The sequence below is a fragment of the Telmatherina bonti genome, assembly GCF_933228915.1.
Source record: "Telmatherina bonti genome assembly, chromosome: 17".
Classification (NCBI taxonomy): Eukaryota; Metazoa; Chordata; class Actinopteri; order Atheriniformes; family Telmatherinidae; genus Telmatherina; species Telmatherina bonti.
Genome location: NC_136615.1, coordinates 3,738,779 through 3,758,711, shown reverse-complemented (window position 1 = coordinate 3,758,711; position 19,933 = coordinate 3,738,779). Strand labels below are relative to the sequence as shown.

Sequence of the window (19,933 nt, the reverse complement as noted above, 5' to 3'; positions counted from 1 at the left end):
ACACAAACCAGTTCAACCTCTACCACTTCCACACAAACCAGTTCAACCTCTACCTGTTCCACACAAACCAGTTTAACACAAACCAGTTCCACACAAACCAGTTCAACCTCTACCACTTCCACACAAACCAGTTCAACCTCTACCACTTCCACACAAACCAGTTCAACCTCTACCAGTCCCACACAAACCAGTTCAACCTCTACCACTTCCAAACGAACCAGTTCAACCTCTACCTGTTCCACACAAACCAGTTTAACACAAACCAGTTCCACACAAACCAGTTCAACCTCTACCAGTTACACACAAACCAGTTTCACACAGACCAGTTCAACCTCTGCCAGTTCCACACAAACCAGTTCCACACAAACCAGTTCAACCTCTACCACTTCCACACAAACCAGTTCAACCTCTGCCAGTTACACACAAACCAGTTCAACCTCTACCAGTTCCACACAAACCAGTTCAGCCTCTACCAGTTCCACACAAACCAGTTCAACCTCTACCACTTCCACACAAACCAGTTCAACCTCTACCACTTCCACACAAACGAGTTCAACCTCTACCACTTCCACACAAACCAGTTCAACCTCTACCACTTCCACACAAACCAGTTCAACCTCTACCAGTTCCACACAAACCAGTTCAACCTCTACCAGTTACACACAAACCAGTTTCACACAGACCAGTTCAACCTCTGCCAGTTCCACACAAACCAGTTCCACACAAACCAGTTCAACCTCTGCCAGTTACACACAAACCAGTTCAACCTCTACCAGTTCCACACAAACCAGTTCAGCCTCTACCAGTTACACACAAACCAGTTCAACCTCTACCACTTCCACACAAACCAGTTCAACCTCTACCACTTCCACAAAAACCAGTTCAACCTCTACCAGTTACACACAAACCAGTTCAACCTCTACCAGTCCCACACAAACCAGTTCAACCTCTACCACTTCCACACAAACCAGTTCAACCTCTACCAGTTCCACACAAACCAGTTCAACCTCTACCAGTTAAACACAAACCAGTTCAACCTCTACCTGTTCCACACAAACCAGTTTAACACAAACCAGTTCCACACAAACCAGTTCAACCTCTACCAGTTCCACACAAACCAGTTCAACCTCTACCACTTCCACACAAACCAGTTCAACCTCTACCTGTTCCACACAAACCAGTTTAACACAAACCAGTTCCACACAAACCAGTTCAACCTCTACCAGTTACACACAAACCAGTTTCACACAAACCAGTTGAACCTCTGCCAGTTCCACAAAAACCAGTTTAACCTCTACCAGTTTCACACAAACCAGTTTAACCTCTGCCAGTTCCACAAAAACCAGTTCCACACAAACCAGTTCAACCTCTACCAGTCCCACACAAACCAGTTCAACCTCAACAACTTACACACAAACCAGTTCAACCTCTACCAGTTCCACACAAACCAGTTCAGCCTCTACCAGTTCCACACAAACCAGTTCAACCTCTGCCAGTTCCACACAAACCAGTTTAACCTCTACCAGTTCCACACAAACCAGTTCAACCTCTACCAGTTACACACAAACCAGTTCAACCCCCACCAGTTCCACACAAACCAGTTCAACCTCTGCCAGTTACACACAAACCAGTTCAACCTCTACCAGTTACACACAAACCAGTTCAACCTCTACCAGTCCCACACAAACCAGTTCAACCTCTACCAGTCCCACACAAACCAGTTCAACCTCTACCTGTTCCACACAAACCAGTTCAACCTCTACCAGTTCCACACAAACCAGTTCAACCTCTACCAGTTCCACACAAACCAGTTCAACCTCTACCAGTTCGACACAAACCAGTTCCACACAAACCAGTTCAACCTCTGCCAGTTCCACACAAACCAGTTCCACACAAACCAGTTTAACCTCTACCAGTTACACACAAACCAGTTCAACCTCTACCACTTCCACACGAACCAGTTCAACCTCTGCCAGTTCCACACAAACCAGTTCCACACAAACCAGTTCCACACAAACCAGTTCAACCTCTGCCAGTTCCACACAAACCAGTTCCACACAAACCAGTTCAACCTCTGCCAGTTCCACACAAACCAGTTCCACACAAACCAGTTCCACACAAACCAGTTCAACCTCTACCACTTCCACACAAACCAGTTTAACCTCTACCAGTTACACACAAACCAGTTCAACCTCTACCAGTTCCACACAAACCAGTTCAACCTCTACCACTTCCACATAAACCAGTTCAACCTCTACCTGTTCCACACAAACCAGTTTAACACAAACCAGTTTCACACAAACCAGTTGAACCTCTACCAGTTACACACAAACCAGTTCAACCTCTACCAGTCCCACACAAACCACTTCAACCTCTACCACTTCAGCACAAACCAGTTCAACCTCTACCACTTCCACACGAACCAGTTCAACCTCTACCAGTCCCACACAAACCAGTTCAACCTCTACCACTTCAGCACAAACCAGTTCAACCTCTACCTGTTCCACACAAACCAGTTCAACCTCTACCACTTCCACACAAACCAGTTCAACCTCTACCAGTTCCACACAAACCAGTTCAACCTCTACCAGTCCCACACAAACCAGTTGAACCTCTACCAGTTACACACAAACCAGTTCAACCTCTACCACTTTCACACAAACCAGTTCCACACAAACCACTTCAACCTCTACCACTTCAGCACAAACCAGTTCAACCTCTACCACTTCCACACGAACCAGTTCAACCTCTACCAGTCCCACACAAACCAGTTCAACCTCTACCAGTCCCACACAAACCAGTTGAACCTCTACCAGTTACACACAAACCAGTTCAACCTCTACCACTTTCACACAAACCAGTTCCACACAAACCACTTCAACCTCTACCACTTCAGCACAAACCAGTTCAACCTCTACCACTTCCACACGAACCAGTTCAACCTCTACCAGTTCCACACAAACCAGTTCAACCTCTACTACTTCCACACAAACCAGTTCAACCTCTACCAGTTCCACACAAGCCAGTTCAACCTCTACCAGTTCCACACAAACCAGTTCAACCTCTACCACTTCCACACAAACCAGTTCAACCTCTACCAGTTCCACACAAACCAGTTCAACCTCTACCAGTTCCACACAAACCAGTTCAACCTCTACCACTTCCACACGAACCAGTTCAACCTCTACCACTTCCACACAAGCCAGTTCAACCTCTACCAGTTCCACACAAACCAGTTCAACCTCTACCAGTTCCACACAAGCCAGTTCAACCTCTACCAGTTCCACACAAACCAGTTCAACCTCTACCAGTTCCACACAAGCCAGTTCAACCTCTACCACTTCCACACGAACCAGTTCAACCTCTACCACTTCCACACAAACCAGTTCAACCTCTAACAGTTCCACACAAACCAGTTCAACCTCTACCACTTCCACACAAACCAGTTCAACCTCTACCACTTCCACACGAACCAGTTCAACCTCTACCACTTCCACACAAACCAGTTCAACCTCTAACAGTTCCACACAAACCAGTTCAACCTCTACCAGTTCCACACAAACCAGTTCAACCTCTACCAGTTCCACACAAACCAGTTCAACCTCTACCAGTTCCACACAAGCCAGTTCAACCTCTACCACTTCCACACGAACCAGTTCAACCTCTACCAGTCCCACACAAACCAGTTCAACCTCTACCACTTCAGCACAAACCAGTTCAACCTCTACCACTTCCACACAAACCAGTTCAACCTCTACCACTTCCACACAAACCAGTTCAACCTCTACCAGTTCCACACAAACCAGTTCAACCTCTACCACTTCCACACAAACCAGTTCAACCTCTACCAGTTCCACACAAACCAGTTGAACCTCTACCAGTTACACACAAACCAGTTCAACCTCTACCAGTCCCACACAAACCAGTTCAACCTCTACCACTTCAGCACAAACCAGTTCAACCTCTACCACTTCCACACGAACCAGTTCAACCTCTACCAGTCCCACACAAACCAGTTCAACCTCTACCAGTCCCACACAAACCAGTTCAACCTCTACCAGTTCCACACAAACCAGTTCAACCTCTACCAGTTCCACACAAACCAGTTCACCCTCTACCAGTCCCACACAAACCAGTTCACCCTCTACCACTTCAGCACAAACCAGTTCCACACAAACCAGTTCAACCTCTACCAGTCCCACACAAGCCAGTTCACCCTCTACCAGTTCCACACAAACCAGTTCAACCTCTACCAGTTCCACACAAACCAGTTCACCCTCTACCAGTCCCACACAAACCAGTTCACCCTCTACCACTTCCACACAAACCAGTTCAACCTCTACCAGTTCCACACAAGCCAGTTCACCCTCTACCAGTTACACACAAACCAGTTCACCCTCTACCACTTCCACACAAACCAGTTCAACCTCTACCAGTTACACACAAACCAGTTCAACCTCTACCAGTCCCACACAAACCAGTTCAACCTCTACCACTTCCACACAAACCAGTTCAACCTCTACCAGTTCCACACAAACCAGTTCAACCTCTACCAGTTAAACACAAACCAGTTCAACCTCTACCTTTTCCACACAAACCAGTTTAACACAAACCAGTTCCACACAAACCAGTTCAACCTCTACCAGTTCCACACAAACCAGTTCAACCTCTACCAGTTCCACACAAGCCAGTTCACCCTCTACCAGTCCCACACAAACCAGTTCAACCTCTACCAGTTCCACACAAACCAGTTCACCCTCTACCAGTCCCACACAAACCAGTTCAACCTCTACCAGTCCCACACAAACCAGTTCACCCTCTACCAGTCCCACACAAACCAGTTCACCCTCTACCAGTCCCACACAAACCAGTTCAACCTCTACCAGTCCCACACAAACCAGTTCAACCTCTACCACTTCCACACAAACCAGTTCAACCTCTACCAGTTCCACACAAACCAGTTCAACCTCTACCACTTCCACACGAACCAGTTCAACCTCTACCACTTCCACACAAACCAGTTCAACCTCTAACAGTTCCACACAAACCAGTTCAACCTCTACCAGTTCCACACAAACCAGTTCAACCCCTACCAGTTCCACACAAACCAGTTCAACCTCTACCACTTCCACACGAACCAGTTCAACCTCTACCTGTTCCACACAAACCAGTTCAACCTCTACCACTTCCACACGAACCAGTTCAACCTCTACCAGTTCCACACAAGCCAGTTCAACCTCTACCACTTCCACACGAACCAGTTCAACCTCTACCAGTCCCACACAAACCAGTTAATCTGAAGTGAGCCAGTTCTGTCTGTAGTTTGTTGTTTCCATGTTTGTTAAACATGTTTGTTTCACCGTAAAGAATGAAACTGCTCAGATTTTATGTTTAGCTGGGATTTCAGGCCGGTGTCCTCATTCCTGTCCAGCGTCCTCGTTCCTTACCAGCGTCCTTATTCTGGTCCAGCATCTTCATTCCTGTCCAGCGTCCTCGTTCCTTACCAGCGTCCTTATTCTGGTCCAGCATCTTCATTCCTGTCCAGCGTCCTCGTTCCTGTCCAGCGTCCTCATTCCGGTCCAGCGTCCTCGTTCCTGTCCAGCGTCCTCGTTCCTGTCCAGCGTCCTCATTCCTGTCCACCGTCCTCATTCCAGTCCACCGTCCTCATTCCAGTCCACCGTCCTCATTCCTGTCCAGCATCCTCATTCCGGTCCACCGTCCTCATTCCAGTCCACCGTCCTCATTCCTGTCCAGCGTCCTCATTCTGGTACACCGTCCTCATTCCTGTCCACCGTCCTCATTCCTGTCCAGCGTCCTTATTCTGGTCCAGCGTCCTCATTCCTGTCCAGCGTCCTCATTCCGGTCCACCGTCCTCATTCCTGTCCAGCGTCCTCATTCCGGTCCACCGTCCTCATTCCTGTCCAGCGTCCTTATTCTGGTAAAATTGCCTCATCTCGGTACAATGTCCTCATCCTTGTCCAACATCCACATTCCAGTCCGACGGCCTCATTACGGTCCAGCGTCCTCATTCCAGTCCAGCGTCCTCATTCTGATCCAACCTCTTCATTCCGGTCCAATGTCCATATTCTGGTCCGGCATCTTCATTCTGGTCCGGCATCCTCTTTCCAATTCAACGTCCTCATTCCGGTCTGGCGTCTTCACTCTGGTCCGGCTACTTCATTCCGGTGTTATGTCCTGTGTCCAATCCGGCGATTTAATTCCGGTCCGGCGGCCTCATTCCAGTCCAACATCTTCATTCTGGTCCAACGTCTTTATTGCGGTCCAATGGCTTCATTCTGGTCCATAGGCCTCATTCTGGTCCGGCATCCTCATTCCGGTCATATAGGCTTATTCAGGTCCAACGTCTTCATTCTGGTCCAATGTCCTCAATCGGGTTCGGCGTCCTCATTCCGTTCCAGCTGCCTCATTCAGGTCCAATGTCCTCATTCCGGTCCAATGTCCTCATTCCGGTCCAGTGTACTCATTATGTTCCAGCTGCCTCATTCCGGTCCAATGTCTTCATTCCGGTCCAATGTCTTCATTCTGGTCCAATGTCCTCATTCCGGTCCAATGTCCTCATTCCGGTCCAGTGTACTCATTATGTTCCAGCTGCCTCATTCCGGTCCAATGTCTTCATTCCAGTCCAATGTCTTCATTCTGGTCCAACAACCTCATTCCAGTCCAACGTCTTCATTTGGATCCAATGTCCTCATTCTGGACTGGCATCTTCATCCCGGTCCGGCATCCTCTTTCCGATCCGGATGTGAAGACCTGGATCTGACCTGGATTTGACCTGGATGAGACAGAGGGACTACATGTGTCATGTGACTGGGAACATCCCAGTTGTCCCAGGAGGAACTGGTGGGGAGATGAAGTAATCTGGAATGAAACTGGAGATGTATGAGGCCTTTCTACAGGTTGACAACGGTAATGCTGCTGTTGGACTGGTTGGACTGGTTGGATTGGTTGGACTGGTTTAATTGGTTGGACTGGTTGGACTGGTTGGATTGGTTGGACTGGTTGGACTGGTTGGACTGGTTGGATTGGTTGGACTGGTTGGACTGGTTGGATTGGTTGGACTGGTTGGACTGGTTGGATTGGTTGGACTGGTTGGACTGGTTGAAGCGAGTGAGCTGTATGCCGATGAGGCCTTCAGGGCCCCTCTGAAGTGTCGGGGTGTGATGGAGCGACGTCAGCTCAGGATGACCTCCTCCCCTGACAGCGCTCCATGACGCGGGGGAACCCGCGAAGTGTTTGAGGAACTTCCTGTCCCAGTCGGTGCGGAGCGTCCGCCACCTGAGATGCAGTGGGGACAACCTGGAGCTTCCAGACGTACGGCCAGACAGGACTATGTGGCTCCGGAGACCGACATCACACAGATCCGGAACTGTTCCTGGAATAAGACTGGAAAATTGGGAGTAACTCAAGTTTACTGATGGGACCAGTTCCAGTAACAGACTGGGATTCATTCCGATAAAAGTCCATTTCACATCAAACTAAAACACAGAAGTTTTTCAACTCGGAGTTTTGGTCTGGACTTGCATCACGGCTGAGTGACGGCGGCGTTCCCAAAGAAAAACAGATGATGTCATTCAGGGAAAATGGGGAGGACTGACAGCAGACATCACGGCTAAACGCTCCAGCGGAGGAGGAGTCCAGCAGGTTTACAGCAGATCTCTGCAGGGAAAAGCCAGACCTGTTGAGTCCGGCAGCTGTCCGCATGAGGACTGCTGGAAGAGGTTCCCGTTCGGAGTGAGGAGACCGGTGGGAATATTCTGGCTGCTTTTTCATTGGAAATATCTCCAAAGGTTATTTCCAGGCTTCTCCCACAGGTCATCAGAAAACATGTACCTTCCTTCATATACACACACAGACAACCGAGGTATATCCCATCAAACTTTATTTATAAAGCACTTTTCCTACAACCAGCAACACAAACTAATAATAATGAACACTATTTCTGCATACAGTTCAGGACATCAGAAAGATAACGTCATAAAATCAAATAATAAAAGTTGAAAGCTAGGCGAACCAGTCTGCAGCCCAGAGGTTCCCTGGCAGGCTGATCCACATGGAGGTGGTGGAACGAGGCCTCACCATCACCGTTACTTCTCACGAATGGAACGATTAGGAGGCCAGAACCAGAGGACCTCGGGGTCCGTGGTGGCTCATAACTTTAGAGCAGGTTTGATATTCAAGAAGGTCCAAGACCGTTAAGACATTCATAAAGAACTAAGAGAACCTGAAAACCAACCCTGAAATGCAGAGGGAGCCAACGCAGCCATTCTAAAACAGAGTAGTGTGTACATGAGGACTTACTCCACAAAGATGCCATCGCTGAGTACACACTGAGTTTCTTACTTTGGGTTCATAAAAAAGTCCGGTTTTCGTCCTGGTCGCGGAACAGTGGACCAGCTCTATACCCTCTTAGGTGGAGGACTACTTAGTGATGAAGGAGGAGGACAGCAAGACTCCATTTGACTACAGTGTTGTCCACATTCAAACAGAGAAAAGCAGTGATGAAAGAACTAGTCCAGATCCAGATGAAACTACATGTCAAGGATGTGATGGAGACACTGTCCCTGACATCTCCACTGAAGGTCCAGATCAAACCTTCACATATTCTCCACCGATGTCACCAACGACATCCAGCCCGGTCCATGCCAGAGTGTCTCAGGCCATCCCTGAAAGCCTCGCTACCTACGAGAAGATGGAGGGTTCTGCAGATGATACTCCTCCCACTCCGTCCGCAGGAGACCTGGCAAGTGTGAGGACAGACGAGACCGAACTCGGAGGAATGGAGGTTCCCACTTCTGACCCAGACACCAGGCTCCAAGAAACCGCCTCAAGGATCCAGAGTGGGGATGTTGAAGGTTCTGTTTCTGGAGAGGATGATGCCTCTGGACAACCTGAGACAGTCAGTTACTCCTCCCTCCAGACCCAGCAGCTTCCAGATTCAGAGTCAGGATCAGGTTCAGGTTCTGAACAGGTTTCTGGCGAGTTCTCCGGGGAGCAGGGTGATCCAGATGTCCTGCTTGCAGAGCTAAAAGTTACAGTTCTACCAGCTGTAGCAGCAACCACCACAAAAACCCAAGACCCAATCTCATACCAGACCACAGTGAGACACCCCATCGCAGATCACGAACCAAATACTACAACCACAATCTCCACCAGCGCCGTTCAGGTTGTGAACTGGACCCCTTCTACCTCTTCTCCCTTCTACACCTTTGACCACAGCCCCCATTCCGTCCCCCAGTGGGTCCTGACCAATGACCCATCCGCTGCCCCCCTACCAGACCAGCCACGTCCCTCTGGGAGGAGACCACGGGGAAGACCCAGGACACGCTGGAGGGATTACATCTCTCGGCTGGCCTGGGAACGCCTCGGGATCCCCCCGCAGAGTTGGCAAATGTGGCTGGGGAGAGGGAAGTCTGGGCTTCCCTGCTTAGGCTGCTGCCCCCGCGACCCGACCCCAGATAAGCGGGCGGACGGACGGACGGACGGATGGACGGATGGACGGATGGACGGACGGACGGACGGACAGATGGATGGATGGATAGACGGATGGACGGACGCATGGATGGACGGACGGACGGATGGACGGATGGATGGATGGACAGACGGACGGATGGACGGACGCATGGATGGATGGACGGATGGACAGACGGACGGATGGATGGACGGACGGACGGATGGATGGACAGATGGACGGACGGACAGATGGATGGATGGATGGATAGACGGATGGACGGACGCATGGATGGACGGATGGATGGACGGATGGATGGATGGACAGACGGACGGATGGACGGACGCATGGATGGACGGACGGATGGACGGATAGATGGATGGACAGACGGACGGATGGATGGACGGATAGACGGATGGATAGACGGATAGACGGATGGATGGATGGACGGATGGATGGATGGATAGACGGACGGATGGATGGATGGATGGATGGACGGATGGATGGATGAGGGATGGATGGACGGACGGATGGATGGAAGGACGGATGGATGGATGGAGGGATGGACGGACGGACGGATGGATGGATGGATAGACGGATGGATGGATGGAGGGATGGACGGACGGACGGATGGATGGATGGATAGACGGATGGATGGATGGAGGGATGGACGGACGGACGGATGGATGGATGGACGGACGGATGGATGGATGGAAGGACGGATGGATGGATGGAGGGATGGACGGACGGACGGATGGATGGATGGATAGACGGATGGATGGATGGAGGGATGGACGGACGGATGGATGGATGGATGGATAGACGGATGGATGGATGGAGGGATGGACGGACGGACGGATGGATGGATGGACGGACGGATGGACGGGTTTTTACAGAATTCAAGGTGAGAATGTGAGAACGAACTTTTAAATTCTTTAAAGAAATTTTGGTCCTCATTGTGTGGGTGAACGTACCCGGGTCTCAGCTTGCTGCTTAGACAGGAACGTGTGTGTGTGTGTGTGTGTGTGTGTGTGTGTGTGTGTGTATTTACTCTGATGTGATCCGCTGCTGCTCCCGGATCAGCTGCTGGTTCTGCTCCTCCAGTTTCTGGTTCTTCTGCTGCAGGTGATTTCCTCGCTGCAGGCTGTGAACCAGCAGGTTCCTCACCGCCTCCGTCGGCTCGGCAACGGCCTCCAGCATCGCGCTGCCCAGTCTGAACTGGATGCGACAAAAACCACGTTTGATGGAAACCTTCAGAACCAAAATGGTCCAGATTCTAACTTGTTTACAAACGGATTTGTAAAAAGATCCGGACATAAATAGCAATGAGTTAAAACTGTGGGATCTGGATCACGGACCTGGTTCTGACCCGTCCATGATGCAAAGCAGTTAAAATATCAGCAAATAAGAACAAGCAGAAAAAATGAACTCAGAACTTCGGAGGAGGGTCTGACTGGAAACCTGGAACAGAACTAAACCACATTACAGCAGCATGGCTGAGGAAGAGGAGGGTACGGACCTTGGACTGGTCCTAGACTAGTTGTTGACTGGTCATGGCCTGGTCCAGGACCGGTTCTGGTTTTGGCTTCTGTAAGGGATGCCCTGGAGCTGGTTTATATGTTTGGAGAAGATGGATCTGGGCTCTGAGGTTCCTCTTCAGAGCCCAGAAGTTTGAAGTTTGGACTTTTCCAGGTCTTAATGAGGTCAGCATGGACCAGTCTTCCCAGTATGAGTAACTTGTCTCTCTCTTCTGTGATGAATAATTTCCAGATGTGACTCCAGGTCCTCCTGGAAGACGGAGCTTCTGGGCGTCCTCCAGGTCCTCATCATCGCCACCTGGAACCGTGCACTGCCGCTGAGCTGCCATTAGTCAGGTCGCCATGGAGACGCTGCCGTTTCCACAGCAACCCTGACTCAGAAGTTTACGGTGATTAAAGGCTGTTAGGTTTCATTAGTTGGAGAGCACAACGCTCCTGGAAACCTTGTAAGGTCTCCACATCACGGAACTGGTCCAGAGAAGATTTCCCTCTCTCATATTCCCACACCGTTCCCAAAATGTTCTCATCACGTCACCATCACATTCCCACAATGTGCAACCGTTTCAGTCACATGTAGGCAGAAATGGGACAAACACGCCGGTGCGCCCAACATTTCCCATGTCCAGGTGTTCCGTCTTCATTCCTTCCTCACAAGAGCTCAGAGAACAAGAACTCCAAATAACAGCCAAGAGAGATGGCTCGTCACATCTGATCAGGTCTTTCCCTAAGTCCAGGAACAGGTCCGATAAAACACGGAGACATCCGGCAGCTCCAGGACATGGAAATGTCTTCATTCTAAAGCTCACAAAGAAACTGGATCCATTTTAAGCCCGAATAGTTCTTAGAAACAACAACGTGGTTTAGCTGAGTGTGTCCCTGTGATGGACACGGCATTCCTGTGATGGACACAGCATTCCTGTGATGGACACGGCATCCCGGACACGGTGTCTGTTACGACCATGCTGGTTAGGGTTCAGGGACGCAACACAAAATAAAAGATTCCAGATGGAAAGATGGGGAATTTATTGTACCAGTGGTCAAGTGGACAAAACAACTGTGAAGGATGAGAATGTGGAGCTGCTTATATCAAATAAAATTAAACCAGACAACAAAATAAAACAACCGATCAAACTACAAGATTTATAAACCGCATAAACAAAGTCCCAACTATCTACACCACAACACAACGAAACGCAAATAAAAGCAGGACTGCTAACTTCTGATAGCAGAAAAGCTACACTACATCCTGGCACAACATTCGCAACACTTTCCCACAAGGTTCCCATGCTTACATAACATTCTATTTTCATAAAATAACACGTTCCCACAACATTTCCATTATGTTCCCAAAACACTGCCATAACTTTCTCACCAAGTCTTCATATCCCCATACCGTCACTAAAACATTTCCTAAACATTTCCACAATGTTGCCAAACTTCAAGATAAGGTTCCCGGTGTCTAGGGTTGAAAGTTAGCTTCCTGTTAGCTGTTAAGCTTGCTTTACGAAAGGTGCAGCATCGCGAAACTTTGGCTTGGATTTTAACAAACCAAAAAAAGTTCCCTCCCAGAACACGTGTTAAGGATTATCCTGAAAAAGGTTTGGTAAGTAAAGCAGGTGTGGAACACCTGGTTTGGTAAGTAAGGCAGGTGTGGAACACCTGGTTTGGTAAGTAAGGCAGGTGTGGAACACCTGGTCTGGTAAGCAAAACAGGTGTGGAACACCTGGTTTGGTAAGTAAGGCAGGTGTGGAACACCTGGTCTGGTAAGTAAAGCAGGTGTGGAACACCTGGTCTGGTAAGTAAAGCAGGTGTGGAACACCTGGTCTGGTAAGTAAAGCAGGTGTGGAACACCTGGTCTGGTAAGTAAAACAGGTGTGGAACACCTGGTTTGGTAAGTAAGGCAGGTGTGGAACACCTGGTCTGGTAAGTAAAACAGGTAAGGAACACCTGGTTAGGTAAGTAAGGCAGGTGTGGAACACCTGGTGAGTAAGGCAGGTGTGGATCACATGGTGAGTAAGGCAGGTGTGGAACACCTGGTGAGTAAGGCAGGTGTGGAACACCTGGTGAGTAAGGCAGGTGTGGATCACCTGGTAAGTAAGGCAGGTGTGGAACACCTGGTAAGTAAGGCAGGTGTGGATCACCTGGTAAGTAAGGCAGGTGTGGATCACCTGGTAAGTAAGGGAGGTGTGGAACACCTGGTGAGTAAGGCAGGTGTGGATCACCTGGTAAGTAAGGCAGGTGTGGAACACCTGGTGAGTAAGGCAGGTGTGGATATCTGGTAAGTAAGGCAGGTGTGGAACACCTGGTCTGGTAAGTAAAGCAGGTGTGGAACACCTGGTCTGGTAAGTAAAAAAGGTGTGGAACACCTGGTTTGGTAAGTATGGCAGGTGTGGAACACCTGGATAGGTAAGTAAGGCAGGTGTGGAACACCTGGTGAGGTAAGTAAAGCAGGTGTGGAACACCTGGTCTGGTAAGTAAAACAGGTGTGGAACACCTGGTTTGGTAAGTAAGGCAGGTGTGGAACACCTGGTTTGGTAAGTAAGGCAGGTGTGGAACACCTGGTTAGGTAAGTAAGGCAGGTGTGGAACACCTGGTTAGGTAAGTAAGGCAGGTGTGGAACACCTGGTTAGGTAAGTAAGGCAAGTGTGGAACACCTGGTAAGTAAGGCAGGTGTGGAACACCTGGTCTGGTAAGTAAAACAGGTGTGGAACACCTGGTTTGGTAAGTAAGGCAGGTGTGGAACACCTGGTCTGGTAAGTAAAGCAGGGGTGGAACACCTGGTCTGGTAAGTAAAGCAGGTGTGGAACACCTGGTCTGGTAAATAAAACAGGTGTGGAACACCTGGTTTGGTAAGTAAGGCAGGTGTGGAACACCTGGTCTGGTAAGTAAAGCAGGTGTGGAACACCTGGTCTGGTAAGTAAAACAGGTAAGGAACACCTGGTTAGGTAAGTAAGGCAGGTGTGGAACACCTGGTTAGGTAAGTAAGGCAGGTGTGGAACACCTGGTTAGGTAAGTAAGGCAGGTGTGGAACACCTGGTGAGTAAGGCAGGTGTGGATCACCTGGTGAGTAAGGCAGGTGTGGATCACCTGGTGAGTAAGGCAGGTGTGGAACACCTGGTGAGTAAGGCAGGTGTGGATCACCTGGTAAGTAAGGCAGGTGTGGAACACCTGGTAAGTAAGGGAGGTGTGGATCACCTGGTAAGTAAGGCAGGTGTGGATCACCTGGTAAGTAAGGGAGGTGTGGAACACCTGGTGAGTAAGGCAGGTGTGGATCACCTGGTAAGTAAGGCAGGTGTGGAAAACCTGGTGAGTAAGGCAGGTGTGGAACACCTGGTGAGTAAGGCAGGTGTGGATATCTGGTAAGTAAGGCAGGTGTGGAACACCTGGTCTGGTAAGTAAAACAGGTGTGGAACACCTGGTTTGGTAAGTAAGGCAGGTGTGGAACACCTGGTGAGGTAAGTAAAGCAGGTGTGGAACACCTGGTCTGGTAAGTAAAACAGGTGTGGAACACCTGGTTTGGTAAGTAAAACAGGTGTGGAACACCTGGTGAGTAAGGCAGGTGTGGATCACCTGGTGAGTAAGGCAGGTGTGGAACACCTGGTGAGTAAGGCAGGTGTGGAACACCTGGTGAGTAAGGCAGGTGTGGATCACCTGGTAAGTAAGGCAGGTGTGGAACACCTGGTGAGTAAGGCAGGTGTGGAACACCTGGTGAGTAAGGCAGGTGTGGAACACCTGGTTAGGTAAGTAAGGCAGGTGTGGAACACCTGGTTAGGTAAGTAAGGCAGGTGTGGAACACCTGGTTAGGTAAGTAAGGCAGGTGTGGAACACCTGGTTTGGTAAGGCAGGTGTGGAACACCTGGTAAGTAAGACAGGTGTGGAACACCTGGTCTGGTAAGTAAAACAGGTGTGGAACACCTGGTTTGGTAAGTAAGGCAGGTGGGGAACACCTGGTCTGGTAAGTAAAGCAGGGGTGGAACACCTGGTCTGGTAAGTAAAGCAGGTGTGGAACACCTGGTCTGGTAAATAAAACAGGTGTGGAACACCTGGTTTGGTAAGTAAGGCAGGTGTGGAACACCTGGTCTGGTAAGTAAAGCAGGTGTGGAACACCTGGTCTGGTAAGTAAAACAGGTAAGGAACACCTGGTTAGGTAAGTAAGGCAGGTGTGGAACACCTGGTTAGGTAAGTAAGGCAGGTGTGGAACACCTGGTTAGGTAAGTAAGGCAGGTGTGGATCACATGGTGAGTAAGGCAGTGTGGAACACCTGGTGAGTAAGGCAGGTGTGGATCACCTGGTGAGTAAGGCAGGTGTGGATCACCTGGTGAGTAAGGCAGGTGTGGATCACCTGGTGAGTAAGGCAGGTGTGGATCACCTGGTAAGTAAGGCAGGTGTGGAACACCTGGTGAGTAAGGCAGGTGTGGAACACCTGGTGAGTAAGGCAGGTGTGGATATCTGGTAAGTAAGGCAGGTGTGGAACACCTGGTCTGGTAAGTGAAGCAGGTGTGGAACACCTGGTCTGGTAAGTAAAACAGGTGTGGAACACCTGGTTTGGTAAGTAAGGCAGGTGTGGAACACCTGGATAGGTAAGTAAGGCAGGTGTGGAACACCTGGTGAGGTAAGTAAAGCAGGTGTGGAACACCTGGTCTGGTAAGTAAAACAGGTGTGGAACACCTGGTTTGGTAAGTAAGGCAGGTGTGGAACACCTGGTGAGTAAGGCAGGTGTGGATCACCTGGTGAGTAAGGCAGGTGTGGAACACCTGGTGAGTAAGGCAGGTGTGGAACACCTGGTGAGTAAGGCAGGTGTGGATCACCTGGTGAGTAAGGCAGGTGTGGAACACCTGGTGAGTAAGGCAGGTGTGGAACACCTGGTAAGTAAGGCAGGTGTGGAACACCTGGTGAGTAAGGCAGGTGTGGAACACCTGGTTTGGTAAGTAAGGCAGGTGTGGAACACCTGGTTTGGTAAGTAAGGCAGGTGTGGAACACCTGGTTTGGTAAGTAAGGCAGGTGTGGAACACCTGGTTTGGTAAGTAAGGCAGGTGTGGAACACCTGGTAAGTAAGGCAGGTGTGGAACACCTGGTGAGTAAGGCAGGTGTGGAACACCTGGTGAGTAAGGCAGGTGTGGATCACCTCGTAAGTAAGGCAGGTGTGGATCACCTGGTGAGTAAGGCAGGTGTGGAACACCTGGTGAGTAAGGCAGGTGTGGAACACCTGGTGAGTAAGGCAGGTGTGGATCACCTGGTAAGTAAGGCAGGTGTGGAACACCTGGTAAGTAAGGCAGGTGTGGAACACCTGGTAAGTAAGGCAGGTGTGGATCACCTGGGAGGTAAGGCAGGTGTGGATCACCTGGTAAGTAAGGCAGGTGTGTAACACCTGGTGAGTAAGGCAGGTGTGGATTGCCTGGTAAGTAAGGCAGGTGTGGAACACCTGGTCTGGTAAGTAAGCAGGTATGGAACACCTGGTCTGGTAAGTAAAACAGGTGTGGAACACCTGGTTCGGTAAGTAAGGCAGGTGTGGAACACCTGGTTTGGTAAGTAAAACAGGTGTGGAACACCTGGTTTGGTAAGTAAGGCAGGTGTGGAACACCTGGTCTGGTAAGTAAAGCAGGTGTGGAACACCTGGTCTGGTAAGTAAGGCAGGTGTGGAACACCTGGTTTGGTAAGTAAGGCAGTGTGGAACACCTGGTGAGTAAGGCAGGTGTGGATCACCTGGTGAGTAAGGCAGGTGTGGATCACCTGGTGAGTAAGGCAGGTGTGGATCACCTGGTAAGTAAGGCAGGTGTGGAACACCTGGTGAGTAAGGCAGGTGTGGAACACCTGGTTAGGTAAGTAAGGCAGGTGTGGATCACCTGGTGAGTAAGGCAGGTGTGGATCACCTGGTAAGTAAGGCAGGTGTGGAACACCTGGTTAGGTAAGTAAGGCAGGTGTGGAACACCTGGTTAGGTAAGTAAGGCAGGTGTGGAACACCTGGTTTGGTAAGTAAGGCAGGTGTGGAACACCTGGTTAGGTAAGTAAGGCAGGTGTGGAACACCTGGTAAGTAAGGCAGGTGTGGAACACCTGGTAAGTAAGGCAGGTGTGGAACACCTGGTTTGGTAAGTAAGGCAGGTGTGGAACACCTGGTCTGGTAAGTAAAGCAGGGGTGGAACACCTGGTCTGGTAAGTAAAGCAGGTGTGGAACACCTGGTCTGGTAAATAAAACAGGTGTGGAACACCTGGTCTGGTAAGTAAAACAGGTAAGGAACACCTGGTTAGGTAAGTAAGGCAGGTGTGGAACACCTGGTTAGGTAAGTAAGGCAGGTGTGGAACACCTGGTTAGGTAAGTAAGGCAGGTGTGGAACACCTGGTGAGTAAGGCAGGTGTGGATCACCTGGTGAGTAAGGCAGGTGTGGAACACCTGGTGAGTAAGGCAGGTGTGGAACACCTGGTGAGTAAGGCAGGTGTGGATCACCTGGTAAGTAAGGCAGGTGTGGAACACCTGGTAAGTAAGGCAGGTGTGGATCACCTGGTAAGTAAGGCAGGTGTGGATCACCTGGTGAGTAAGGCAGGTGTGGAACACCTGGTGAGTAAGGCAGGTGTGGAACACCTGGTGAGTAAGGCAGGTGTGGAACACCTGGTGAGTAAGGCAGGTGTGGATATCTGGTAAGTAAGGCAGGTGTGGAACACCTGGTCTGGTAAGTAAAGCAGGTGTGGAACACCTGGTCTGGTAAGTAAAACAGGTGTGGAACACCTGGTTTGGTAAGTAAGGCAGGTGTGGAACACCTGGTTAGGTAAGTAAGGCAGGTGTGGAACACCTGGTGAGGTAAGTAAAGCAGGTGTGGAACACCTGGTCTGGTAAGTAAAACAGGTGTGGAACACCTGGTCTGGTAAGTAAGGCAGGTGTGGAACACCTGGTGAGTAAGGCAGGTGTGGATCACCTGGTGAGTAAGGCAGGTGTGGAACACCTGATGAGTAAGGCAGGTGTGGAACACCTGGTTAGGTAAGTAAGGCAGGTGTGGAACACCTGGTTAGGTAAGTAAGGCAGGTGTGGAACACCTGGTTAGGTAAGTAAGGCAGGTGTGGAACACCTGGTTTGGTAAGTAAGGCAGGTGTGGAACACCTGGTTAGGTAAGTAAGGCAGGTGTGGAACACCTGGTAAGTAAGGCAGGTGTGGAACACCTGGTGAGTAAGGCAGGTGTGGAACACCTGGTGAGTAAGGCAGGTGTGGATCACCTCGTAAGTAAGGCAGGTGTGGATCACCTGGTGAGTAAGGCAGGTGTGGAACACCTGGTGAGTAAGGCAGGTGTGGATCACCTGGTGAGTAAGGCAGGTGTGGAACACCTGGTAAGTAAGGCAGGTGTGGATCACCTGGGAGGTAAGGCAGGTGTGGATCACCTGGTAAGTAAGGCAGGTGTGTAACACCTGGTGAGTAAGGCAGGTGTGGATTGCCTGGTAAGTAAGGCAGGTGTGGAACACCTGGTCTGGTAAGTAAAGCAGGTATGGAACACCTGGTCTGGTAAGTAAAACAGGTGTGGAACACCTGGTTCGGTAAGTAAGGCAGGTGTGGAACACCCGGTTTGGTAAGTAAAACAGGTGTGGAACACCTGGTTTGGTAAGTAAGGCAGGTGTGGAACACCTGGTGAGGAAGGCAGGTGTGGAACACCTGGTTTGGTAAGTAAAACAGGTGTGGAACACCTGGTTTGGTAAGTAAGGCAGGTGTGGAACACCTGGTTTGGTAAGTAAAACAGGTGTGGAACACCTGGTTTGGTAAGTAAGGCAGGTGTGGAACACCTGGTGAGTAAGGCAGGTGTGGATCACCTGGTGAGTAAGGCAGGTGTGGAACACCTGGTGAGTAAGGCAGGTGTGGATCACCTGGTGAGTAAGGCAGGTGTGGAACACCTGGTGAGTAAGGCAGGTGTGGATCACCTGGGAGGTAAGGCAGGTGTGGATCACCTGGTGAGTAAGGCAGGTGTGGATCACCTGGTGAGTAAGGCAGGTGTGGAACACCTGGTTTGGTAAGTAAAACAGGTGTGGAACACCTGGTTTGGTAAGTAAGGCAGGTGTGGAACACCTGGTGAGTAAGGCAGGTGTGGAACACCTGGTTAGGTAAGTAAGGCAGGTGTGGAACACCTGGTGAGTAAGGCAGGTGTGGAACACCTGGTTAGGTAAGTAAGGCAGGTGTGGAACACCTGGTGAGTAAGGCAGGTGTGGATCACCTGGTGAGTAAGGCAGGTGTGGATCACCTGGTAAGTAAGGCAGGTGTGGATCACTTGTTGAGTAAGGCAGGTGTGGATCACCTGGTGAGTAAGGCATGTGTGGAACACCTGGTTAGGTAAGTAAGGCAGGTGTGGAACACCTGGTAAGTAAGGCAGGTGTGGAACACCTGGTTAGGTAAGTAAGGCAGGTGTGGAACACATGGTTAGGTAAGTAAGGCAGGTGTGGAACACCTGGTGAGTAAGGCAGGTGTGGAACACCTGGTGAGTAAGGCAGGTGTGGAACACCTGGTAAGTAAGGCAGGTGTGGAACACCTGGTCTGGTAAGTAAAACAGGTGTGGAACACCTGGTTTGGTAAGTAAGGCAGGTGTGGAACACCTGGTCTGGTAAGTAAAGCAGGTGTGGAACACCTGGTCTGGTAAGTAAAGCAGGTGTGGAACACCTGGTCTGGTAAGTAAAGCAGGTGTGGAACACCTGGTCTGGTAAGTAAAACAGGTGTGGAACACCTGGTTTGGTAAGTAAGGCAGGTGTGGAACACCTGGTCTGGTAAGTAAAGCAGGTGGGGATCACCTGGTCTGGTAAGTAAAACAGGTAAGGAACACCTGGTTAGGTAAGTAAGGCAGGTGTGGAACACCTGGTTAGGTAAGTAAGGCAGGTGTGGAACACCTGGTTAGGTAAGTAAGGCAGGTGTGGAACACCTGGTGAGTAAGGCAGGTGTGGATCACCTGGTGAGTAAGGCAG

At 50.0% G+C, this 19,933-nt stretch overlaps 1 protein-coding gene across 1 annotated transcript in view; it reads right to left on the bottom strand.

Annotated features, from left to right (window-relative positions):
- The window catches only part of xrcc4 (X-ray repair complementing defective repair in Chinese hamster cells 4), a 104,235-nt gene that overhangs the window by 62,892 nt on the left and 21,410 nt on the right, over nucleotides 1–19,933 (bottom strand). Inside the window, exon 4 of the mRNA XM_079256204.1 lies at nucleotides 10,521–10,687. Coding sequence (XP_079112330.1) covers nucleotides 10,521–10,687 — 167 coding nt within the window. The remainder of the gene's footprint in view (nucleotides 1–10,520; nucleotides 10,688–19,933) is intronic.